The 27431-nt window shown below is 38.3% G+C and overlaps 1 protein-coding gene across 4 annotated transcripts in view; it reads right to left on the reverse strand.

Annotated features, from left to right (window-relative positions):
- THADA (THADA armadillo repeat containing) overlaps positions 1-27431 on the reverse strand; it is a 167408-nt gene that overhangs the window by 11836 nt on the left and 128141 nt on the right. For 3 of the 4 annotated variants that reach the window (XM_074818027.1, XM_074818028.1, XM_074818030.1), the window contains exons 32-36: positions 25043-25455; positions 24596-24717; positions 23165-23237; positions 20149-20293; positions 16885-17016 (exon numbers count right to left, since the gene is read on the reverse strand). In XM_074818027.1, the coding sequence (XP_074674128.1) occupies positions 16885-17016; positions 20149-20293; positions 23165-23237; positions 24596-24717; positions 25043-25455 (885 nt within the window). The remainder of the gene's footprint in view (positions 1-16884; positions 17017-20148; positions 20294-23164; positions 23238-24595; positions 24718-25042; positions 25456-27431) is intronic. The other variant, XM_074818029.1, reaches the window with a different exon arrangement.

A 27431-nucleotide genomic window follows, 5' to 3' on the forward strand; every position in this document is an offset into this window, starting at 1 on the left:
AATACTCTGAAATGAGATGAAGCAAACATATTCCTCACTGTACTACCAAACGTTGTGGTCACCATAAAGGCTTGCTGATCCTAATCACCCTAGTGTGGCTGAGGCATTTCTAGTTATCAGTACTCATCATTTCTTCCCAAGATGATGTTCACATATCACATTAAAGCAAGAAACTCACCTCCTTTTTTTTTTTTTTTTTCCCCACACAGCTCTTGCCTCCTAGGTTATTTATGGATTTTGCACCGTTAGTGACCCAGGGCATTCCCCTGTACAGGCGCAGGTCCACACATCCTTGGAAATCCTCTGGCTTATTTATCTCTCTTACTGAAATACCTGAGGCTCTGGTATTTCCATACAACTGTCATCTAAATGAGTAACGGCTGGGTCAAGACTTGCCAGGAAACTCCTAGTTGTCATCAGGACATCCTCTAGCAGGGTCCAAGTGACTTGGATGGTATGTCTCCAACACAGACATCTGTGGGGTGGCTACCTGCAACTTCATCTGCTTCTTCATCAGACACAACACCATTTTGGAGGCCTTGGCATGCTCAGGTGGATCAGTAAATCATAACATGGTTTGTATGAATTACTTTGAGGCCTTCTTCCAAGTAAAGTTACAGGAGGAAGTAAAAGCTGCTTATCTTGCGTATAATGTGAATATATACAGACTCTTTGATTGATAAATATTATTCAATCAGTAATCAGAGTTCTTCAATAGAAAGTCTAACATAGTTACTAATATACTTGACTAATACAGATTTTACATTTGTCTCTTCCCTTTCCTTCAAAGTCCTTTGAGGAATAGAGAGAAGGAACTAAGATAGTGCTGTGAGTGCTCTCCCCAAGATACTGATGTGCTGAATATAAGTGTTCCTTGCACAAGATACCACAAAAATGAAAATATTTGGGTCTCACATCTTAATGCAGACATAGACTACACAACACCAGGGACTTCCTAGTCACTGGGAAGAAACTTCTCTATTCTCTCCATATTTAATACATGCCTTTGAACATTTCATATTCCAAATATTCCAAAGTATTCTAAATAGGCAAGGAAGGCATAATGGCTAAGTAACCTGTGACTCTCAGTCATTCATGATTATATGGAGTGCTTCACAGATCACTTGTATTTATAATGATGTCCACAGAAAGAAGAAATGGCACCATCTATTCTGCAAGCAGAGTAGATAGCCACGAAGATTGAAAAATCTTCACTGATTTTAGATGTCTGATCTGAGACATTATGACCTGTTTCACTGAGGAGTCAGCACTCTGTAATGCTTTAATATTCAAAATGCATTTCCCTCTGGCTTCAGCTGTATGTGCTCTGAACTCCTGCAAATTGTGCCTCCAAGGTACCTAGCTAAGCACTCAGCAAACTAGTGACCTCCTTTCCAAACTCTGGTTGGAGTGACTGACTTGCTTACCTGCACAAAACAGCTCTCTGGGAGAGGCAGGGATAGAATGCAAACCACAACAGCAACACTGAATGGCTTTGGCATGTCCCTTCTTCTGATCCTGGTCTTACTCTATCACTTTCAATTTTGCAGCTGAGGTAGTAATAAGTTTCCTATACTGTATGCTCCTGATTCATCATCAGAGCAAATATGCCCTATTGAACTATAAAAGAACTTCTATAAAAAAATCCAAACCATAATAGTGTAGCTTATCCTTCCTTCTTAATACGTGCAGCACAACAAGGTGGGATTAAAGTTGCATCTTCTAACTTTTGAATACTTTGGATACTCTTAGTGTGAGGAAGAGATGGAGGGGGAAGATGACAATGCACATGTGTAATTTTCCAAGTTTCAAAAAAGAAGAAGAAATCTATACCTTACCCAAATAATGTGATATTATATTGAAGCTCATGAGTCAGAGAAACAGTGGAGCCACAAGGCTGACCACTCAGGCATCTGCCGCTTGAAACTAATGGAGTAACAGGAAACAGTAACATCACTGGAGATGGGAGCCCATAGCACTGCTCCAGTGCCTTCTACCTAGCCCCAGTCACCAGACTCCACAGTATCTCAACAATTACCTTGACAAGTTGAACCCTGGGTTTGACACTCAGCCTCACAACTGAGGTACCTCCAGTCACACTGAGTCCCAAAACGCAGGAAAGCGTTCCCCTTTTATCTTCTTTGTCCATTCTGCTTCTTCCCTACATTCTTCCTCTTTTGGACCCACTTCAGTCTCCCTCTTTGCACAACTTTCACCAAAGATCTTTCTCCTCCTTTATGCCCTCCTCTCACATTGGCAAGAGTGAGTCTCCTCCCCTAATCAGACTGAACATCAATCATCACCTGTTCCCTTATCCTCATTGGTTCAGCTTGACTCTTTCAGCAGTCAACTGCGTTTTCTGATTTACCTTTCTCCCCTCCTCTAACCATAAGTGATGGCTCATTTCTCCCCATTTTGCCAATCACCTGTAGGTATTACTGAAAGCACAAGAGTTGTCATTTCAAGTGCCTAAGCGCAGCCTGGCCCCCAGCTACCCACAGCCACAGCATCCTTCCGAGGCACAGCATTCCCGACAGAGCATCCACAGTAGCCCTGCTGGGAACACAGGTAAGCATTTCAGAAAAATTTAAGCTGCTTAGTGAACACAAAAATCTTCAGAGGTTTTAGCTTTTAAGCTCCCCTTCCAGCCTCTACAGAATATATATAAAGTATAGACTATAAAATGCTATATGTCTTTCCCCGTTAAGGGGGAATGCTATGTTTCTCAGCCAAATTTGTACATATTTTACCAAAAATGTCTTCCTCCAAAGCATACATGTATAACAGCATTCAAAGAAAAGGCCTTCAATTTTTTTCATAGCCTGTGTAAAGATAGCATTTTCCCCTAATTTCCTATGTAGAATGATGTCTGCTGTAATAAAAACAAATAATAAAAGTAAAAAAATAACACTATTTACAGTATGGAAAAATCTTAGTACCAACTAGTAAGGATTAACACAAGTAGCTGAAACCCAGGATTTTATAATGAGAAGTGTTAGGCAACCCTAAAAACAGACCATCAACCCTCCTTATAAAAATACGCAGTTCATACAATTAATTTAATTTACAAAACAAATTATAAGGAGAAGATGGAGACAGAAAAGCAAAAGGCAGTAAGTTTACAGATGTCAATTCAAGGTCTGCTGAAAAGCTGCAAGAAACAGCAAGGATGAAGTGGGAGGGCAGGTAGAGATGATGGGAGCACTCAAGTGCACTGAAAAGAACAGCAGCTCTGGTATATTTTATTCGATCAGACTGGCAATCTACACGAATAAACAACATCAAAGGGATTTTTGTCCAATTTTTTAACAAAATAAGGAAATCAGCAGGCATGCCTCTGTGTACGTGTTTCCCACCACAGCTTCTGAAACAGCTGTACAATTTCAATCCAGTCTGACAAAAAGGATAAGGGAATCCAAAATATTAAGTCTTCTTTCTATGAAGCTAGCCAGCTGGGTAAAGAAGAGAGACCCTATTGCTGTCCTGTCTAGTGAAGGGCTGAAAATTCAGTTATCAGACATGAGAAAATCCACTTATATGCAAAACAAATTAATGAAAAAAACCCCCAAAACAACACCAAGCTCCCTTTATTTCACTGTTCAAGGAACTCTTTTTCCTTTTGTTTTTCTTTTAAATAAATAATGCATTTACAGCTACACTCCATACTGGCATATGTCTTTAATGTAGACATATATGTCGTTTAACATAAAGACTCTTTCTGTCTTTAACATCTTATTTTTTCATTTTTCCATGTGCGTGTTTCAAATGAGTTTGCTTCAGAAAGGGCCATATTCTACTTCACCTCGCCGTGGACAGCACTAGTTGAGCTTCATCACTAACAGTGAGATTCAGGTAAAATCCTGTAATTTGGAGAATTAACCTTTACTATGTGACAGCCTTTCACAGTGTCACACAGATGATCACACCAAAAATTAAAACACATTGCAAAAGAAGGCAGCTAACAAGCAAGGGCTGACTGTATTGCCTCTACTACTTCTATGAATTTGAAATGAAACCACTGATGTGTTCTACAGACCAGTATACAAAATAATTCAGTTTGTATATAGAAGTACTATTTCACCCTGAAATCCCTTTATCCCTAGGCTCTCCATACACCCCACTGTATTTTGCACATCAAGGTCTATGCTGACCTTGCATTAGAAGAACGTGAAGTCATTGGCTCCAAAGAATCAAGCCCTCTGTACTTTGGTATATAACCTGAGAGACTATTTCCCATCTCAGTATGATCTTGCCTAATTAAACTAATCTATGCAACACACATTGCTTTAGAAGAAGGAAATCAATACTGGGAACATCTTTTCTGAAATACCTCTGACTTGTCCATGAACACAGTTTATTTGATTCTAATGCTACTAGGCTTCAGAGAACATGGCTCTGTTTTCCTGACATTTCTGAGAGGCAGCAGTGATGGAATATGGGATGCTAGTATAATATATTGCAATATGGTGATTTACTTGAATAACTTACATTTGGTGAATTTGAATTAAAGAAGAAAGATATTGTGGAAATTTAATTCTTAGTTGTGCTTCTTAATGCCTGTACATTAGACACAGAGCTTTCAGTAAGTATGAGGAAATTAAAAAAAAACCCCAAACCGTCTTCTGCTGTTTATAGAAAAGTAGGTGAAGTTGAGCACCTAAGTGTAAGGGAAGTTCTAGTATTACAATATACAATATACAGATTGTGGAATTAGGGAAGGTTGGTTTTGTTTGGGTATGAACTTCTAAGTACAGCAAGGAGAAGTCTACAAAATCTAACTGTGGTCTTCAACACAAACGTGAAATCAGCTTGTGTGTCCCTGCACATGAGGGAAGGTAAAAGGGTAATTAACATAGTACGTGAAAAAATGAATGGGTTTTATTAGTCCTGGTAACAAGATATTGTAAGTCTAACCTACACTGTGATCAAGCCAAGTGTGTAAGTTAATCAAGACCTTCGCTAAAGTATTTCTGTTAACACTTTCATCTTACCAGTGGGAATTATTTATAAAACTGTTTTCCACTGCTAGCATGACAAGGTGATCATTAACACAGCACAGACCATGCGAAGGAACAAAATTAAAAAAGCATGCAAAAGTGGCATTACACTGGTACTGTAAGCAAATGCCATAAATAATTCTCTCCTCAAGGTGATTTCAACAGTCTTGCTCTAAATCTAACAAATCAAAAGCCCTTTATAAAAAGTCTAATTCTCAAAATTTAAATTTCTAGGCTTGTTTAACTTGACTTTCTCGTGCATAAGAAATCAATTTGTTCAACCAAGCCAGTTTTGAGTTCCTCTCGTAAGAGCTCATTTGGAACTGATTATAGGTAAAAAAAAGACGTTTGAGTTTTACACATCTTAGGTTTTGAAGTAAGAGCCCATTGTGTCCCACAACTGCTTCCCACCTCCCCACCAAAACACCAGGAATTAAAGCAACTAAATCAGTGGGAAGGCTATGGCTCAGGGAATTGGTGATACAATAAAAACACCTTTCATTCTAGGGTGCTGTTTTGACCCTTGGCACATGTAGGTACTATCTCGGTCATTAAAAATGCCGAGTGCTGACTTAAGTGAAAACAAGCTGGTGGTTTAGGTTAGTTTGCAAAGGTATTTGTATTCCCTAACTCACTCCCACCCACACATACACAAATGAAATTCTGTGTGCAAAAACCTGCCTGCAGAGATGTATCATATCTCCCCATTGTTGGTGAAATACCTCTCAGTGCAAAATGACACTACAAACAAATACCAATATCCTACATGCATGTCTTTCACAGGACAAATATTTTGCACAGGGCTCTGCACAGGTTTTCAGTATTGTTCTTTCAGAGGTGGTATCTTATGATGCAAAGGGCAGAACAAGAGGAAATTTGCACTGTTGATATCTGTTCAATCTCCGCTGCTGAAAGACCGAGACCTTCATTCTCCACAGCTGTTGATTAGCATTTTCCATAAGCAAAACACGAAAAATAAATTTATTATTTCCCATAGCATTATACATGCACTTCTTAGCATACATTTTTGTATTCTTTCTACATATAATACAGGTATTTAAATTAACATTTCATATATTTAGCTTAAATATGAACAGTTTGCAAACTAGATGTCTACAGTACTGAGACAGACTTCTAAAGTTTTGTGCATTTAGGGCTGTGAGGTAACAAGGGTATGGAAATCATTAATTGAAAACCTGTAAAATCTAGCAAGCTCTCCAGCCCATCACATGATTTCAGCAGGTATCTTAGCCTTTATAAAGAACACCATGTGTGTATGGGTGTGCCTACCCAGGGCTCTCCCAAATCGTTCCTATCAGAACTTCTAGAATACGGTTCTCAGCTGCACTGTACGTGAAGTTGATATTCAGGATACCAAAAACATCAGAGATGTTGGGCCACATTAATTTGGACTTCTGCGTCTGAAGCAATCTGAGAAGGAGGGAGGCAGTTGCAGGTCATGGGTAACTAAAGCCTTTTTGTGCACAGTCCCAGTTAGAACAGCACCTGTTTTGTTCCAGCTCTCACCTGTGCTGGGTAATGAATGATCGAAAAGTTACCACCAACTTCCATATCCTGATTTTCAACTGTGTCTAACCCCTGGTTGGATGCTCTGAGAAAGTGAGCTCCCTATAAAAGGAAATTTTCTTTTAAATTGTATGCAACTCCCTTTCATCCCTCCAGTGTTGTTCTTTTCCCTATTCTCTTTTCCCAATTCCTAATCATTAAACAATTCTTGAAGTAACAGGATTTCTATTGTTGTTCGGCTGACTGTTTTGCAACACAATGTGGCTTAATTTTTTTTTTTTTTTTAAATAACCGTCCCCTATATCAAATCACTCAGATCTGTAGCCATTGGTCTTTCAAAAAGAAATCTCTTGGGACAGCTTTACCCTTTCATAGCAGCAGTGAAACAGGAGCAGTATTAATAAAATTAGAGAACTGCAGCAACTGGTCAGAATGCAATTTGTGCCCTGACTTTATTTTTACAGATGAAGGGACCGCTACAACATTATTATTGCAAGTTTCATTTCATTTCTTTGAAACAATAAAATTTGAGTTCATTTATTCAAATAATATATATAATTCAAATAATACAAATAATTGGTATAACAAGAGCTGAATATAGTAGCAAAATGTCATACAGATTGTAGGCCATGTCCTGCAATCTTCATATATCATGGAACCTCTATTATCTCTCTAAATAAATCTCTTAAAATAATATTTCAGAACTCTAGATATGATTAAAAAGCTGAACATTTTTGTTGATTCTTAGCATACCCACAATTAGCAACATAGAATGCCAGCTACAAAAAGCAAGCAAGAAACCACAACAAAAATCCACAACTACTCTTCAAGACCTAGCTATAAAAACTAGTCAAGGTAGGGTGGACAATACAATTTATTTTCACCTGGTGTTCCTTGACATTCTTTCACACCCTTGTGAACAGAGTACTTTTGTTCCAAAGCCCTACCTCTTCTGCACTTCCAGCTCGTTCACAGAAAGCACAAAATAGCTCTGTTCAGAAGATTGTGATCAGTCCCTTCAGTTTTTGTTTACTCCTGGTGAGGCTGATTTTGCACAGTTTACTGGCCTGGCTTGCAAAACTATTTTTTCAGAGAAGATAATTAACACTGCTACTTACTTTTTCTGTAATTAATCCAGGAGTAAAAAGCAAACCAATAAAAGAAACACACACACATTTTTTTTTTAACCACTAAAATAACATAGATATCTCTCAGAAATAAAGTGCAATGTTTTAAAAGCAGAAGGTGATCAACAGTGGTGCTATTTTGCTTTGTTTCAAAAGGGCGCACACTTGTTAAGCTATCAGGGACAACACTTTTACAGCATGTATCAGAAAACCTGGTTTCATAAGCCCAGGAAGTTTCATAAAAAACTGCAGGAGGGCGTGAACTCACTTTGGCTTCAACTAAATGGTTCTTCATTAATATTATACTCAGACACAAAGACTCCAAGTTTAGTAGGTAGGCTGTGGATAGCAAACAGCTCCCTCTGTGCTGGCTTTGTGACTAAAGAGGAAAGAACTGGCACCAGAAAGAAAAAAAAAAGGCAGTCAATATATCCAGTGATGGGTCCCTGAGCCCAAAGGTCATTACCAAAGAGCTATCTGAACAAAAATATTTGAGCCTATTTTCTATCTTTTTCAGCCAACTTTTCTCTGTATCTAAGGGCAACAGCTAAACATTATTCAAGAGTCACAATTAAACCAGGAAACAATCATATTACAAATGCAATCTAAAAGACTTCCCAATTGGATCTTCCAAAAGTTTTCATAACAGGAGATTTTTTTAGGGTATAAAACTAGAATGTCAGATATAAAAGAAATATTATTATGAAGACCCAAAATATACCTATTAGCACAAAAATATGATACAACTAGGCTACAGGTCAAATCTGCTCCTGAAACAGCCCTAAATGTATTCTAGCAGAGACACCAGATGAATTCGTTTACACTCCTAGACCTCAATTCTTTCATCCTTGTATTTGACCTGTAATTGTTACCTTCTTGGAACTATTACAACAGATGTAAAAAAACCCCAAATTACAGCTTCTAGCCACAGCAAGTATTTCATAATCTCTACCATGTGTCAATTTGCTCTCTGGAATAAACTTCTTAATGTAAGGTCACCATAGTCATCAGGTAGTCACCAACTAGCACAGGTATTTACCATCTGTTTAGTTTGCCAGGATTTAAATGGTCATCGTTATACATTTGTCTCCCTGCACAAATCCTACTCTGTGCATGTGTGTAAGGAAGTATTCACCATTAAAAGTATGGAAGGGAAAAAAAGATGCAGCCAGAGGTATGGTGCCTTAAGCAGAAGGCTGAACAGTCAACGTTTCAAGGAGAAACTTGTCCTGTTTCTCTGTGAACCCTAGTCTACTTATGATCCTACAATTACAGATAGCATAAGTGCATTATCAGTGATGTTACCTTCCATGGTTTACAGTACTTTTCAGTAACATCTAGTGCACTTCACCGTGCAGAGTGTTCTAGTAATTCTCGGCAGCACACCCGCTGCCTCCCTCGCTAGGACCCGCTTCAGAGGATTCCCAGAATACACACGCAGCTGTTTGACCTTTCCTCCTGTCCTCAACATGCCTTATCTAATATAACCGAAGAGATGTCATCGCCTTAAAGTGTCTCTGAATACAAAGTTCTACACCATATTTAAATATAATACCACAAACTGCTGCCACTACTTTACACCTCTCCACTGAGGCTGCAAGAAGTAATGCTTTTCACACAGGCTATTACACAGACTCCATGCACAATCTTTTGAAAATAAATTTCATTTGTAGAAAATCATCTCATTCTGCAACAGAAGCAGCTCTGCCTTGCTGTGATTTTTTTTTTCTGCTTTTGATTGTATCACATCTTTATCATACTCTCTTCGCCTGGATGGGTCTTGTCTGTGTGCCTTTTCTGCTTTCCACTGCTTAAAGGCCATTTGGATAAATGCCACCTCCCATTTAAATCCTAATATTCAGCTCAAAAGACTCCTCTTTCATAGCAGGCTTAGAAATCTAGTTCTGTTTAGTGAGCTGCACATCTATCTTATCAGAATGCAGTTATCAAGAAGACTGTCAAAGCAGAAGAAATTCTGGAGCTGATCCCAGAAAAAAATTTCATTAACCTTCCTTCCACTTGTCCCCAATACAAGGAACATAAACATATTTTGGCTAACACGATTAGCAGTTTTCCATTAGTAACCCAGACGGTGCTGTGAGAACTTCTGGGCCATTCCCAAGCACCCGTGGCATATCACAAGATCTGACTGGGAGATTTTTCTGACCAACAGATTCCAAAATTATAAGAGACTCTCAAGATATCTTGAAAATCATGGACAGCAGTAAGTATTTTTTAAATGCTCTTTCCAATTTGCTGTTTTTTTCCCCACCCAGTGCAGTAGGAATGACTGAAATTGATCCAGTTGTGGGAAGCTCTTAACTTTCTGCACCATAGCACCTGATGTCATGTACCTAAAATGAAGATGTCCAATCTTCTGTATGCAGCTGTAACCATCCACAGCACTACCAACCAACCTCCATTTTCAGACTGGCTAGTGGAAGAGCTCCAGACAGCACAGCTCTTTCTACAGACAAATTCTAACTTTGTGCTTTTTGCAACCCCTCCATCAAATCTCTAAATAGAGAAGAAATTAAAATCTCAGAATAGAGAAGAAAATGTACAAGTTTGACTTAAATCAAGAAAAGGAAATCACCTACAGTCCTGCCACAGACTCGTTAATGCATCCTCAAACCAGTTTGCGTGCATGCAGTTCCTGAGTTTATGTTCAGGTAATTGCCACTTATTCCTCAAAGCCAGGCAGCTGCCAGAACTGGTTTTAAGAGCCACAACTAAAGGAGTTGTCTGGGGCCTCAGGGGTCTATTAGCCTAACCTGGACATCAGGGCAAGTCATCTAGTGCATGAGAAAAGTTGAACCCTACACATAAATCTTTGTCCAGGATCAGAGCAACCTGACACTTGTTTTATTCACCACAGTCCTCATGGCTACACCAGCGTGGAAGCAAATTAAAAAGTGGTGAACCTGTCCCCAAGTTTGGCAAGAGGATGAACACATTAGTCATATGAAAAGGGGAGTTCTGAACAGCTTGTTAGCATCTCTCCTTTATGTGCTTCATCAGGAGAAAGACACAGCAACTTAAAAGCTGCATATTGCACACAGCAATGGTGCACAGGTTGTAACCCACAGTTATTTTCCATCTCCAGTCCCACAGTATGAACTTAGCGCTTTGTAAGTAAACAGGTCTGGGGAGAGGAGGGTTAACTCAACATGCTGATGAACTAAAGCTTTAAGAAATCTATTTAACACATTTACCCAATAGTAAACATGCGGAAGAAAAGCTCCTTTTGCTATGGCCAAAGTTGCACGTACTTCAAGGAATAGTTTGAAAACAGTTTCAAATGCCAACAAGCAGTTTAGGTAACAAATAAAGTAAAATATGTTTCTTTACTGTTTTCCATGCAATATGTGGGATGCTCTTATCATGCAGCTGAACACTATCAATGACAATGGTATTTTTAGCATTTTAGGTTTGCCCAGCATTTACTCTTAGCTGTTTCACTAGCAACTGGAGCAGATTAAATCTGAGCCACTTGTCCTGAAATACTTCATGGATCAGTTGTAAAGGACATTTGGGGTACAAGTTTTGGGATCATGCCAGTCACCCATGATTTGCTGATATCACCTGTGGTGTTGATGATGAATGCCAGACCATTGTGCTGCATTAACATCACACAGACTGCATTATCTCTTATCTCTCACACAAGTGATTCAGTAGATCTTCGTAGGGCACATATGTATGAAAACTCTGCACAGCTTTAGGTTCACTGAGGAAGATTTTTGGAGAATAGGAACAAGAAACATAAATCTGAGTAGAATTTCTTCTTGTCTCTTTCAAATGTTAATATAGTTAGTCTGATGTTCTTTTAACTTCTTTCCTACCTCTGCTAAGGCTTATTTACAACATCACCCCCCCAAAAAAACCCGTGCAGGTAAGCCTTCTTGCACACACCTTCACAATAGAGACACCTACTCTAGATTGATGAAGAAGTTTATTTTTAATTTACCTTCTATATTCATGATGTGTGAAAAAAACAGAGGCACAAGAAACAAGCAGTTTTGCTCTTCTTCATGCCAAGGAGACAGCATGTTTCACAAAGAGAAAGGTTCTACTCAGTCAAATGCTGAAGTCTAGAAAGGAATTCAAAGTCACCTTGAAAATGCTTTAGTTCTTTAATATAATTAAATGATATTTTTCTCCCCCCCCATTTTAACTTCTGTCTTTACTCACATTTATAGTCTCTAGTCAATAAGCAAAATAAAAGTTGCTGGAAGGCTCCTACATGCATTTAGTCTGATACAGTAAGATAGGGCTGAGATATCATAGGCCACTATACACAGAGCAATACCCAACAATGAAGTCTTCCACAAGAATGTCAATCCAGTCTGCTTTGTAGAACAGTGCCACTCCCTTCCCAAGAGCCCAAGAGGATGTCCTTCAGCAGGGGAAGTCAGCTTCTTTAAAACAAGCCAGCTAATAATATTTTTTTTACTGGTGAATCAAAAAATAGGACATCTGTAATTTTCACTGATATTTTTTTTTTTTTTTCTGAAGATAAAAAGTAGAATCTATCAGGAAGGAAACAACCATCAAGAGAAGAAAACAGAGCTTTGCAGTGCCTTCTGTTCAGAAACTCCTGGCACCGATATCATCTATTGCTTATGTCTTGAGCATGTGAAATGGGAACAGAAGGAACAGGACTCATATACCTGAATTTTGGATTAGATCAGCAATATGTTTAAAACTGACTATATCATTTATAGCCCCCATCCTATTCTCAGAATTACTTAAGAACTAAGAGAAATAACAACAACATTGGATTGATTTTCAACACTTACAACGTACCCAGTGACGGTGGTGCTCAGAGTGGCCATTTACCTAGGTTGTGCTGAACAATGCTCTGCTGCAGACACACAGCTCCAGTCCATGAGCTAACTTGCTCATCTCTACACAATCCTGCTATTTCACAGTAAACGTTGAAGTTTCCTGAATGCCTAGATTATATTCAAGAAGAATATTTAGGCTGCTATATCATTCAGGCACTTTCAAAAGTTCGTGAATCTAATCACTCAAGTTCATGAATCTAATTGCTCATCTAAGCTTGATTCAGCTCAATTTTAAAAATCAGCTAAATTGGTGCTAATGCTGACAACACTAAAAATGCACTTAAACCCATTTAAGGTTAATTTGGTAATTTACCAACATAAAGGTTCAGCTGACTAAAGGTATTTTTTCATATATAATTTTACAGAATTGCACTGGCTTAGCAATAACAGCAAAAAATAGTTTATTCAAACTTATCTAATACTGACAAGCTCATAATTTTACTTAAGGTAATGTTTCTCTAAATAAAAAAAAGCCATAGAAGAAAATGACACCAGTGAATAAAATTTTTGTTCTAGCACTCAGTTACTTGAATTTTTCAGGATATTCAGTAAAGCGATCATCAGCAGAGAAAGAAAACTCCTATTTCCCTGATTTAAATGATCTTCCTTCTTGTAAGGAGTAACCCTCTTGGTTAAGAAATGCTGCTGTGAATAGGTCTAGACTTTACACAGCCATGGGTCACTAATTCAATTAGATTTCAAAGCAGCTATTCTACATTTACACTGAATACAATACTTCCTGTACCCTCCCTCATACTAAAAGGAATAAAACAATCCCCCAGAAGTTTACACCTCAATGCATGAGGAAACAACAACAAAGTGTACATACAATACCTTGAGTTACAGATGGGGTTTATATTGTTCAAGTTATTAGGGAAACCTTAACTACCTGCTAAATTGGTATTTTTAGCAAGAATAACAAAAGGTTTTCTCCTTTCTAGTGAGATAGGATTCTGTTTGACCTGCTCTGCTCAGACTGCTGTCAGCCAACCTCAGTAACTTCCCCTTGTGATTATGAGCTTTTACATGTCTTACAAAATTAAATCAAGCTTCTCTGTATGAATAAAAAAAAAATTAAATGAACTTTGCTGGTAACAGTGGAAGTCCTTGCCTTCTTTAAAAAAATAGTAGATTTTGTAGGGGTTTTCTTAGGGGGTGAAGGGTAGGGTAGAGCAAGGATAGGAGCCCTGCTGTGTATCAGTGTTTGTACTTCTGTGCTTTTCTCCTTTCAAACGAAAATGGGGGCAATTTTCATAGTGTTCTTGTATCACATTTGTTACCCTGCATTTCAGACTCTGCAAGGTTACTGCTCTCATAATTTGAGTGATCCAAAGCTGCATGGATTAGTTACTTGAGGAAATTGAGGGGTTTGCCCTCACTAAAAGCCATGAGGGAATAACAAGAAACCAAGTTTGTATTCTCTTCCAGGAGCTCATATAACATTTCAAAGAATTACACAAGATAGGAGCTGTTACTGGAAGTGAAACCACACTAATAGACGTGATCATTTGCCTCCAGTTTCACCAGCTATAAATGACCTGAAAATACCTATTATTTGACACTGTCATACTGCTACACATTTGTAATGTTACTCAGCAACATATATGTAAAGGAAAAATGTCCTGTAACAACTATATGTACAACCTATGCAGATAACTTTGTTATTATTAACGGTCCAACCTTACGTATCTTACTCTGCTACAGCAGAATACAAATTCAGTCTCGCTCCAGCTGTTACACAAAAGTATACACCCTTTCATACTCTTTCACAGGAAAACCAGATGCCAGCTTGTATCATGCGTGAAGGGCAGGGGCAGTTGTCAGGCTATAATCAGGGATTCCTTTGGATCTCACATATAAAAGAAACACTTAAGGTGTTGATTCCCGAAACCGGCAATACAGTTCTTCTGTACTACCTTACATGCTGTGTACACAGCAAGAGAGAGAATTTTGTGAAGAGTGGTATAATGATGGCAATGACAAAATTTCTGGCAAGTCCAGTGCTTGGATTTTGTGGAAAGCATTCCCACACTCTGTACAGCGAATTAACAGCAGTAAAAGGTGAAACACACCATAATGTATTTCTACAACACAGTACTGCTGGAAATGTAATCACTACTAGGACACAAAAATTTTTGATGCACAAATGAAGCTGAAATGGTAATAGTCTCTTTACTCTTTCATGTTAGCTAGTAGGAATGGCAATGAAATAAAATGGAAACAACTGCAGAATGTATGAAAATGGGTTTCTAAACATCCATTCCTCTTTCTGATCTCGAGTCATATTTCTTTCTGATCTCATGATAAAACTGCTGGGCCACTATACTTGTCATTGTATAATGGAAATGCAAAGTCAGTCAATATAAGATATCCAGCAATTTGTTATCAAATAAAAGGTTTAAAGAGAGCTGTTTTATGGCTTCTAATGAATTTCAGTGCATCAGCTTAGATATTTTAAAATCAGTGTTGTGATGAAAGAGCAGACTTTCATTATATGAAAACTGAGAAAAAATAAGTAGATATTTGAATGTAATTTAAAAATTGCCGAATGTAATTTAAAAATTGCCAGGACAGAGAGCACTGGTGATCCATAAAAACCTCAGACTCAAACATATTGCATACTCTCACATGCACACGAAAAGAAAGGGGGTAAATGGAAGTAACAAACAACATTCAGAGGCAAGCTTATTTTAATCTGGTTGTAAACAAAAGCCACAGGGGCAAAACTCCTTGCCCTGCTCCCCCAAAAACTAGATAGCAAAGCAAAAAAAGCAAAAGGAGTTTCGTGGGGGGAAAAAAAGAGATCACAGGAAGAAACAATAATTATGTAAAATGGAGGTGGAAAGAAATTGGATTCTATCTTTTCAAAAGCAGCATTCTTTGCTAGTCACAGATGAAAGACACTGATTTCATTAAAAGCAGTTGAAGTGAAAGAACAGGAAGGCACAACTAAGTATAACTAAGGGGTTAACATAAGTTTGGGGAGGGTGTCCCTATCCCAATTAGGAACACAGCAAATAAAAAAATAATTATTTCCTTGATTATGGCGACTTCTGCTTTACAAAGTGATAAGCTGTAACAGCATGCACTGAAGTGACCTTTGTAATTAGTTAGTAGGACAGAGCCCTCATCCAGTTACAGGGCAACATCCCCTGGCACAGGGATACAACCAGAAAGAAGGAAGAAGATACAAGGAGCCAGAGAAAAAAATCCAGCATTGTATTGTGTACATACATTATTATACATTGTATAAAGTACCATCCTGAGACATTTGAGAATGCCCCCCCAAAGGCCAGTGTCGGGGACCTGAGGCACACACATGCAGAGCTTCTTGATACTAAAGAGAGCTGTAGCTGGGACTACATAAATTGCCAGAGCTGTGATGAGAGTGCTGGAATCAGAATTGCAGGATTTAACAGGAGATGAAAGCTGTCTGTATCCCTCCTTTTACCTTCTCCTACCCCATAGCAGTGTGCCTGAACAGTGCTAGCTCAAAACCACATCTGCCACATGAGCACATTCCTGGCTACTTCTATCTACAGTAGTGGCAAACACACATTTTAACTGACTTTCCTTATTTTTTTTTTTTTTTAAACCACAGAGCTGCTTTATCTCCAGTCTAGCGGAAGTTCACATGGAGATGGCCGACTAATTTCAACTGACTGCAGACAAGTCAGTACAGGCGTTACTGAGTAGCACAGACCAGTAGGGACCACCAGTGAGAGATGAGCTTGGTAGCAAATTCCAATTTATTCACAACACATGGAAGAATGCATCAGCAAAGACTCTCAAAGTGAAGCACATTAATTAGTTAAGCCTACTCAAGTTTTGTGGCTATTTTAAAATTAATAGGGTTGAGTAAACTAGGGCATGCAGACAAAAAGGCCCACATCCTCAAAAGCACATTGTGGGTACAGAGAATTGTCTTTGTTGATCTGGATATAAATGGATTTCCAGGTCTAATAATGAATCAATGAGTTGAACACTGTTTCCCAGATTCCTATCTCTCTGTGATCAGGCTATTATAATGACCTGGGATTCAAAGAGTGCCTTCCACTACATTATATTAGATCAAAGCTGGTATTAAAGAATATGAAAGTATGTGACAGTTGACTCATCACAGCAAGAACCATAAAGTTGAATACTGCTGTTGTCTTTTTTACATACCCATGTAACCACATGCAAATTATACCAAGAACAGTAAAATCAAAATAATAAATCATGGTGGGTGTCAAACATCATAACTTGCTGTTATCTTCCATGGTATGTGTTTATAAGAGACGCATGGTTCACTTTACAGTTAGCAAGATGTTTGTGATTAGAAGAGAAATACTTTTGTCTCCTAACTATCCAATAATGTTTAAAAGTAAAGAAAAGTTAACATACCTGTTCCTTTACTGCTCTTTCTTTCAGACTGTGCCACTTGTATAACCTCAGCAGCAGCATCCCTTACTACCAAATCTTCATTCTGCAGCAGTAGAACCACACATTTCCACATAGTAAGGGTATCAGTCAGCCCTGTGTTTATTTATGGAGGAAAAATTAGAATTCTATTTCTTATGTGCATTCAAAGAAGTTACAGAGCTCTGTGTCCACACCTAAACACAACAAACGCTGTGAAACACTGAAACATGGGCAGGAGAGATGCATCGGCAAACCACGAGGAAGACAACTGGCAATATGATCAAAATGTTTTCAGCATATGTGAACTTCACCTAGGTGGTTGACTCAGCTTGGTTTAAACAGTGGGCAACAGGTAAGAAAATGAACCTCTCTTAATCTGGGTTCAACTTTAAATTGTGGGTTCTCCAAATATTCTACAGTTTCTAGGAGTGCTGAATTCCTGTTTGGCAACAGCAGAAGTTTTGCCACTGGAGACTGACGAATGCCCTGTGATCATGGATTTGCTGTTGCAATCTGCCTGGAGCAGGAGCTGCCAAACCAAGTTTTGTTCAGATACTGCCAGTAGTGCTGACCACAAATGCCATTCACTGCAGGAAATGGCAAATGATCCCACCTCCCAAGGATCTACCCATCAACTAATCCCCATATCCACACCTCAGCCCACCACTCACCAACATGGCTTGCCACCCTTATACCCACTATCTGTTGGAAGCAAGCCAGGTATAATCCATGGGATAATTACCTGCACACAGTTAAGACTAATCAGAGACAACTGCCAAGAGGGAGGTGTTCATCTGGTAAACCCCGAACAGGCAGACCCCACATACCACCCCAGTGGCAATTCACATCTCACAAGCCACACTCCACTTGCAAATTCTTGTCTCATTTAGTGGTGTCACACTAAGGATGACTAGCTAAAGTCACAAACTCGTATGTTTGCTGGGGCACTTTTCAGCTGACTTTTCAGCTCTCCTTGAACATCCTCATTAAAGGAAACCACTGGAAGGTCTCTTTAGAGGCAGCCAGCTGTTAGATATTACTTTCTTGTGATCACAGAGAACAACAGAGTTGATGCTTCATTGCTGCACTGGTTTTCTTCAAGCATGTTATCAACAGGTCTATCAGAGGCTAGCTAGACAATTAATTGTATTTCATTGCTTGGCCAAAATTAATTGCTTGAGGTTTTACTACACAGGCAGAAGGGACATTCCTGTATTTCATCTAATAGGATGTAGTATAATTATTTCAGAAAGAAATTGCTTTTTTCTAGCATGACACACCCAATAATGTTACACTGGCACAGCTAGGACAGAGTAATTACTCCCTTCTAGATACAATGGCCAGCTTTCCCACCTAGACAAGTTTCTACTGTATCTCCAGCAGAGGTGGAAGTCTGCAAATTTTCCAGAATGACTTTTTCTGAACGCTCAAGCAACATCATGGAGAGATGATGGGGTCATTCAGAACATACTCACTGGCATTCACCCTCTTCCTCTTATGAACATACTTAATGGAAGCTTATGGGAATGACTGCAACTCCATTTCATACAACTACAATTTTCTTTAAATTTTCCTTTCTACTATATGTGGTCAAGCAAGCTGATACAAAACAAGGCATAAAGTCAAAACTGTTTATATGCGGATAACCCCTTTAAGGGACTCATTCTGGGTCTATATCACTACAGCTAAACACCAAATCAAGCTCTTGATTTGCTAAACGTCTCACTGCAGTACTAACAGTTTCACAGTTGAGAAGATCCCCAGATTGACAATTCCAGGTAGTATGGAGGGTTGGCTCTGCATCTTTCTTCCCCTGGCCCAATTTTCAGAGCAAAGAGCTAGTGCAGATGGCTTGCCCACTGAGGCCATGGGGCTTTCTTTTCTAGGCTGTTTTGGGGGGTATTTGGGGTTTGTTTTTCTTTGTTGTTAAGATTTTGTGCCAGATTCAAACTGCTGCTATTTTTTATTTCAGACCTTCACATCTGCCCAATTGGAAAGCATGGAAACCAGCAACTGTTCTGACAAGATCAAAGAGGAACTTCATTCTCCATCAGATATGGACCAGATCCAAACAGCGACAGATGAGAAGCAGAGCATTTGGGAGTTTTTCACTCCAGTACCTCCACTGTTCTCATTTGATATAAAATCGTAATGTCTGTCATACTAAGAGCTTTAACTAGATGGTAGAAGTCAAGATTTCCAGAGTTGATACTATGAACATTTAATAGTCCAATGTCTACCTCATCTAACAGATTCAGCTCTGTTAAATGTTATCAATACCTCTTAAAAGACAGATCTCAAAATAAATAGCTGACGTTTTAAAAAAACCACTATGTACAGTTTAAGAAATATACCACTCTCCTCATCTAACAAAAATTTGTATCCAGTCCACATATGTGGACTTAAGCTACTCAAACTAAAAACATTTAAATAACTACGTTGGAATAAAATATCACAGAAACTATACGTATTTAAAGCTGCCTGTCTTGTTAAGGATGCAAAATAATTTCTTTATCATCTATTATTACCTATTTTTGCATATCTCCTGGCCCTTTAGTCACAAAATCCCCTTATTCTCTGCTCACAGAAGGCAGGGGTAAAAAAAGCTAAAAGAAAAAACCAATGTCTTCTGCACAACAGACCAGAGAATTTCCCTTAGCTTTGCCTCTCAGTCAGCAATGTATTGTTGAATAAGCTGTGTAGGGTTTTTTTGTAGTTGTTTAGCTTTTTTCCCAAACAGTCTAATGTTAACTTAAAAAAAAATCATTATATCTTATATATAATGTATAATGTCATCCAGTTATTAATCATTCTCATAGTAGAATGTGTCCCTCATTTCTAGATGGAACCCTTTAATTTCAACATTCAGCCAGCACAGCTTTGTTATACTTGCAGTGTTAAACTAGAAGTATGTCTACATCACCAACAGAGTATTTCAGAAAGATTCAACTCAGAGAGCAATTGCAAGCCAGTAAATCTGTACAGCAATGTATAGTGGCCTGCAGACATAACAGCACCTCTTGCCCCTCTTTCGGTGGAGTTACTGCAAGAAGCGCTGCACATGTGCTTTTTGTACCAGAATTTAAGTAAGTCTATCTGTTTAGTAATTAAATCCTATTAAAATTAAAAAAAACCCCAACCCTGTTTGATGTAATTATGTGTTTTGAATGTGTGTACATATATATGTATACAATACGTTTAAGTCAGGTATTAATGAGATCCAGAAAATTAATGTTCACTACTCACCAAGAATGAGTTTTTCATTGGTCAGAATGAATGATGTTATACTTTTAAGAACTTCAGCAGCTGCTAACAGCATCTCTGTCTGTTGCTCATCTCCACAAAAATAATCTATCAGCTGAACCCATTTTTTCAGGACTTCTTCTGAAATCTGAAGGCACAGAACATGTGAGAAGTATGCTGTACAATCCAGTGTTACCACTTACCATCACATTAAACTATGGACTGCCAAAGGGATACTACTCAGTAAATGCAGGGTTTTTTTCAAGGTGGCTAACCTCAAGCATCCTTTCAAAAGTTGGTTTACCATGTCACAGATAGTTAAGATGGGAGATTTTCTTTTAGTCAGACCAGTATTCATAGGCAATTCTCTTGGTCTGGCCCTTCACACCAGACTCCATCAATGACCACACAAGTCAAAGCATATCTTTATGTCCTTGGTTCTTCTAAATATGCAAGCCAAAGCCAAATACACTGGACTATAACAAAGAGAAGCAATTCGCAGAAGTATCGTACATGTAGACACACACACATATCTGGAAAAACAAGCAAGAGCATATGAACTGTAGCATCAGTCTTAGGCTTTGGTAATGATACAATGTTTGGTAAAGGGGTGAATGCAGCTCCATCTGTCTGCTCTGCAGATACTGGGGGGTGGAAACTTTTTTTTGGTAAGACTGCCGAGGTACCTTGGGTTCTGATAGCATGTGCATTCAGAACACTGAAGGAAGCTCCATGTTGGCTGATACACAGTCAAGCTCATTAAGCTGTTCTTAAACATGAAGAATTAGAAAAAAGAACAGGAAAAAGACATTTCCTGGTTCAAATAAAATCCAGTTGTCATCTTTTGGAAAATACTTAGTCCTCAGACATATGCTAAGAAAACTACTACGTAGTAATAATGGGACAAAGCTTCAACTCTTTCCGATGTGTAGTGATGGCTACTCTATTTTTTGTAGAAAGAAATAATGTGCATTTTACCCATTACTCCTATAGCGCTTCCAGGACTTATAAACTCTGACCTCCAACGGGACAGCTGGGACATAACTGGGAAGACAAAGTCCTAATTTCCAGAAGTGACCAAGAAAGACTTAAGATCCCCTGAAAATGCCACACTCAGGAGGGCAGCAGGTCAGCCAAGGTGCAGGAACCTCAAGAGCAGGTTAGATAACAGAACATGCGAACTGCAGGAGCTGGCATCTGGGCACAGCCACATGCAAGCATGTGACACAGCTATCAGAAGGAAGCTCTGGAGGAAAAAAAAACCCAAACAGATTGGGACCTCATAGACAGAAGAACAGGAAAAGCATCACCAGCTTGACCTGGAGACGCTTGAGGCATGTGCAACTATTTTTTTTTTTCCTCCTTCTTTTCCTCTCTTACTTATTTTTAATTAAAGGAAGTGAAAAGCAGAACAACCAAATAAGGTAAAGAAAAGAACTAGTGAAAAGATGAGGAGAATTAAAGGGCAGAGAAGTGCAGGAGAGCCCATTGAGGAATAAATGAAACCCTGGTTGTTCTCTGCCTCATTCTGCATGGTACATGGCCGTACCTACACTGCACAAAGGGACACAGCCAGAGCATGTCCTGCAGATTCTGTAACATGTTAAAAAAAAAAAATCTCCCAGGATATTACAATTACTCGAACTTTGAAGAGACACATGAACTATCTGGAAAGACAGAACTTGTCTTTTACCTATGGAAGAGAAACAATCCCTTCTACAGATGCAAATACTGAATGCAAACCCAAAGAAAGAATTTAGATGACAAACTGATGCACTTGAGTCTTCTGCAAAGCAGAAGGCACTCTCTGTACAGATGTCTTAGATCTCACATGATTTACAGGATTATTAGAGAAAGTTGTTTTAGCATTACTACAGTTAAGACTGTTACAGCATTTTTCATTAACTCCTCTTTGTAAATTAACACAAAACTTCAGAGCAATAACATGTTCCACATTTGTTCGTGAAACCAGGTTTATATGATTATTTTAATGTTTATAACTTGAAGTTCTTGCATTTAGGCTTTCTTAAACAAAAAGATTTAACATCATAATTCATGTTCCAAATTCTTGTGCACAAACCTTCCTTTTTTTATACTGAGACAAGATCATTAGCATACAATATGAATCAATTCTGCTGCACATTCTATAAAAAGTAACAGCTACATAAGGAAAACAAAAAATCTTCATTTTAAAACAGATCATGAGAATTCTATTTTTAAATATCCATTAAGTGGGTTTGTCTTTGAAAACATAAAAAGAATTAAAATTGTCTAGCACTAAAAGCTGCCTTAGCTCTGCTCTGTGCATACATCTGTGACATCACAGACTGACGATTTAAAATCAAAAGACATCTGAGCCAGTAATTTGTGCTGGTATAAACCTAAATTAAGTAGTCTATAAACAGAAATGGAGAACACAGAGCTTTGAATTTTACAAGCTTTATTATATTTACTCTAGTGTTTTAAAAACAAATTTAAAGAGGAAATTCAATGAGAAACTTCACACAGACAACAGGCTGGTGTGCTCTGACACTGACTTCAGGCTGCAACTTGGCAAAGTCACACTGCCCACAGTGAGGAAGGGAACTGCACCCAACCACTGCTTCAGCTTCTTGCCTTCCCCTCAGCTCAGCTCTGCTGCTGGCTCCCCAGCAATCAGAAACCACAACAACGTTGCACTTCAGTAAATGGATTCAGTACGTGTGTTAATCACTGTAGGCATTTTTGTTTTCACTTTATAGTGACTATTTTGGATGCTCTCAAAAGTTGAAATTAATCCATCAGAAAAATTTACTTACATATTTAACTTGAAGTGACTTTGAGAGGGATATACAGAGATTATTCATGGCTGTTTCATTTCAGAATGTGGCAGTGTATTCAGAGAGGAAGACACAATGCCAGAAAAGGTGCAGTGACACAAGAAAGCACAAACTTGGGGATTCCATCTAAAAGAAGCCACGTTACTTCTATCACCAAAAACTCCAGAATTACAAAACTGTTAAGCAGCTGTTTCCCTTACCTGCTGGTGGTTCTGGAAAAGATGAATAACCAATTTGGAGGCAAATTTGAGAGCAATGCTTTGAACTTCAGTACTGAGAAAACAAGGTAAAGAACGTATCAAAAAAAAAAAAAAAGCAGCTATTTCTGACATCATTTCATCTCTAGAAAAAACCAGCCAGTTCTTCATCATTCCTGATTATCACCAATGGGTATTCTGTAGGCTGAGCACTCGGAATTTTTACATTACAAATCTTGATGTTAGTTTTCAGTTGATAATGCAAATGAAATATGCTCTTACTTTGACATCTCCTGTGTTTGTTTTCTACCTGCATACTTCCCATAGAAAAACACATTTGAAATGGAAGGCAAGTCAAACAAATCAGACATTATTTTAAATTACAAATAAAAGCATTTCTTCAGTGGGTGTTAAGCTCCAGGAGTATCTCTTCTATAGTTGCTAGAAATGTTACCAGTGTAGAACACTCCAACTGCCAGCTCCTGACCCTCCATGATGCCCAGTAGGGTCTACAGACACCGTGGCTCCTGAAGGGCTGGTCTCACCACAAGGAATGGCAACACCTGAGCAGTAAGGTCCGCTACATCAGCTATTTCACTGTAACAGCACCAGTCAGTGCTATTTTACCACAAGTATCTTATTTCATTCCAGAAATAAGAACTGCACATAGTAATTTAAACCTGAAAAATTTAGTGTAAATCAACAGCAAATGTGCACAGCTATAAAATGCTGTTCTACACTCTGTACCCTAAATATTCTACATTAACACTGGGGTGCAACATTTATATGGCTTAAAAAAAGAGACTATTAATAACAGGACAGTCTTGCCCTTAGAGCCTCGATACTTTAACTCTGTCCATTCCGAGTGGAAGGACACAGCTTCTAATTCAGTACAAACTATAAACTGGCTCCAAATTTTCAGCACTTTCTGCTGACTTTACAGTCTGATTAAGGAGTGTGAACCCTGAGGATTAGGGTTAACCATTTCTGCCAATCCAACAAGTGAAATCAGATCTGTTACTCTTTCTACAGACCGTCTGCAGATAAACCAGGATAGGACTGATGGCGGATTCACAGCAAATGAGTGTATGTTTGGATCATCAATTTTATGTGTTAAGGTGTTTCCTAGTTACCATTCATGAAGAGTTATGCTATCATCTGACAGCTGGAGTAACGTTTTATTTCAGGAACTGTATTACTGGACATTTACAGCATGCTTGCCAATATGACTTGTGGCCTTTTTTAATAATTCAGATCCATGTCTAACTTCTCTGAAAAATTCTCATCAAGGGCAATCTTTATGCAAATAAGCCACACCTACATTTCTGACACACAGATTTTAAAATCAACAGATAGTCCAAAACCAATAAATGAACACTTTAACATCTAAAGTTTTTAAAATCTAAGTATTTTAACGAGCATGACAGACCATACCTGTTGGAGATATCTACAATGTTTAAACTCCAGGTTAAGAGCTCATTTGGATTCATTTTTATAGAGCATTCAGTCTTTAGAAGCACATTTCTGAGATCCATAGTATAAAGAATTTCCAGCATCTGCACACACAATTCACAAAGAATTTACAATCTCAACATGAATGTGTACATTTGAGATCAATAAAACACTGACTTAAGCCCCACTCCAAGAACACAAAGGTCCTCTCCTGACAGTGCTAAGAAAGGAAAGAGGAAGTTCTTGCTTTATGCAAGCACATCTGTTAACAGAATTATAGCACAGCTTCTATTCAGTGTAAAAAAAAACCCCAAAACCACTCACGTACTATTTAAAAAACATCATTCGCATTTGAAATCTAATTTTAAAAATCAACAATATAATTTACTGAAAACATACCAAATGTCAATAAAATAGCACCCCTCCTACCTTGCAAAAACACTGGAGATTCTTTTCCTTCAGAGCCACTGTGAGAAGAGTGCCTTCCAAATCAATGAGTAAACACAATACACCTCCTCCTTCTTCTGCAATCTGCTTGGAATTTATTTGCTTCAACCAGAGCAGTATTGCTTCTAGTGCAAGCAGACGTACTTCATGAAACTCACAGTGAAGGAGGTGAACTACTGACAATGGTGGCTTGGCTATTTTCTTTGCAACAGGTGAACTGCTGCTCTGGATGTCAGGACCTGCAGTGACTGACAACAATGATATCACAAGCTTGGTGATGCTCTGAAGATATTGTATCAGTCCTGGTACTGCAGATGAGTAGGGAATACCAGACATCAGTTCAGAATCTGAAATAACTCTGTTCATCTCTTCCCAAAATCCCAGCAATTGCATTTCTGAAATGAGAATAAAACTAAGTGACAAACAGATGATGTTACCAACTGCTCCAGATCATGAGGTGATTCTGAAGTCGAAAAACATCAGGTATGCAAAAGGTATCACAAGGTAAACTCAGGCATGAAATGAAAACATAGTTCTTCATTTTAAACTGATTCTGAATTATAAACCAGCTTTCCTAGATATCATGTGTATTCATACTTAAATAGAAAGAAATAGGGACATAAACTTTTCTGAAAACTATAAATTGTTCAACACACAGGGTGAAAGCTTCAAACAACTTAAAAAATGCTACAATACTTTGCAGATTGCCTGCCATCTTTGCCAATTATAGCTGTTTGATAGTATTTCCTTAAATCAAGCTACTAATACAGTCTTTCAAATTGCACATGCTTTGCACTACCATTGCAGAAAGTGATTAACACAAATAAACTGTATTAAATATATCTGGAAACAAATGTAAGTAGTTTGGAAACCTCAAAAAGCACCAAATGTAAATGTGCAATCATATTATACTTGATAGAATAGCTCTAAAATCAGAGATCAGACTGGAGAAAGTGCTGTCTGCCAGCCTACCCAGCTGCAACTGAAACCAGGAGAAACGACGACAGGGCCATTCTGGCCATAATACTGCAAATCCCACACTTTGCATAGCTTTAGTCAGAAAAGGTTACTATCAAGAAGATGCCACTGCTACATAAATAGATCTGTCCTGTGTGTATCAATCTGAAGAATTTACTGATTAAAAAATCCAGAATGCTTTTCCTATGCCTACTAACTTTGAGCAGATAACAGCTAAGAAAAAGGAGCTGCACTGTAATCCCTCTTACGTATCAGCACAGGAACTGTGACATTTCAGCCATTTACACTGGTGCAACCAGCCCACATGGCACAGCACTGCCCAAGAACCTCCTTTAGTGCTTGACCACCTCCTAGAGTGACCACAAAGGTCACTGCTATCTGTGATGCCAGAGTGTTTCAGGTTTTAGCAAAGTTGGCAGTGTTGACACAAAATGAAAGAAAAAAATAGTCAATAGTCCTCTCCTACACACCCATAGACTGAAACTGTCATGTGCCTCGAGTTCTAACTTCTCCATCATCAGCAGGAATGAATAATTTTATAATACTGAAACCAAGATTTTTGCCCAGTTCATATTTTTGTATAGCTTGTACTGCAATGAAATTAATGTGCTGTATCCCACAAAATTCAAATATGGGTAAGGGAAAATCATGAAGAAGCACAGAAGAGAACAATACTGCCACTGGTGTTAAGAGATGTTAGAAGTCAGGTTTTTTAAAATGTAAAAATGCATTAAAGGTAAACACAAAGATTAAAGCAAACTTAGATTTCTTCAGTAGCTACAAAAAGACAATTCATTGCCATACAACTTTGCTATTTATAATTAAGTAAGCACTGAGTACTACTAAAAGCCTGCCCAAATATTACTATTAAATTGCTGAATTTGACATGAAGCTGCAACACAAATATGGACTCATTTTGTTGCCCGTTAAGACATTTCCCTAAGCCTTCTATTTACAGTCAAATATCCTGTCCTTTCATATTCAAATTCTCCCAAAGCCATCTTAATTTGTTTGACATTTACATAGAAACTTGACATGGTTGTACACTGTCTAGCATATAATGCCGAAGCATTTTCTGAGTGACTCTGGACAAGCTTCAAAGAAATTTGATATTTGAAAAAGATTTTCAGACATATTACCTAACCATTAGTTCCGTCATTCATGTTTGCACTACAGTTTCTTTTCTGAACGGACTTGATGTAGTCAAAGAAACTGCAATATCACTGTGAACCTATGTCACAGCACAGTCCTCTAGATGACACAGATGGCTTTCACCTCTTACCATGCAAACTTGCCTATTTTATTTGCTACATTTTCTAAAACCCCTCCAAACAGACTGGCATTACATACCAGCATCATAATATAAACTAGCATTAGTGCCTATGTCACACGA

The sequence above is a fragment of the Strix aluco genome, chromosome 3, assembly GCF_031877795.1.
Source record: "Strix aluco isolate bStrAlu1 chromosome 3, bStrAlu1.hap1, whole genome shotgun sequence".
Taxonomy (NCBI): domain Eukaryota; kingdom Metazoa; phylum Chordata; class Aves; order Strigiformes; family Strigidae; genus Strix; species Strix aluco.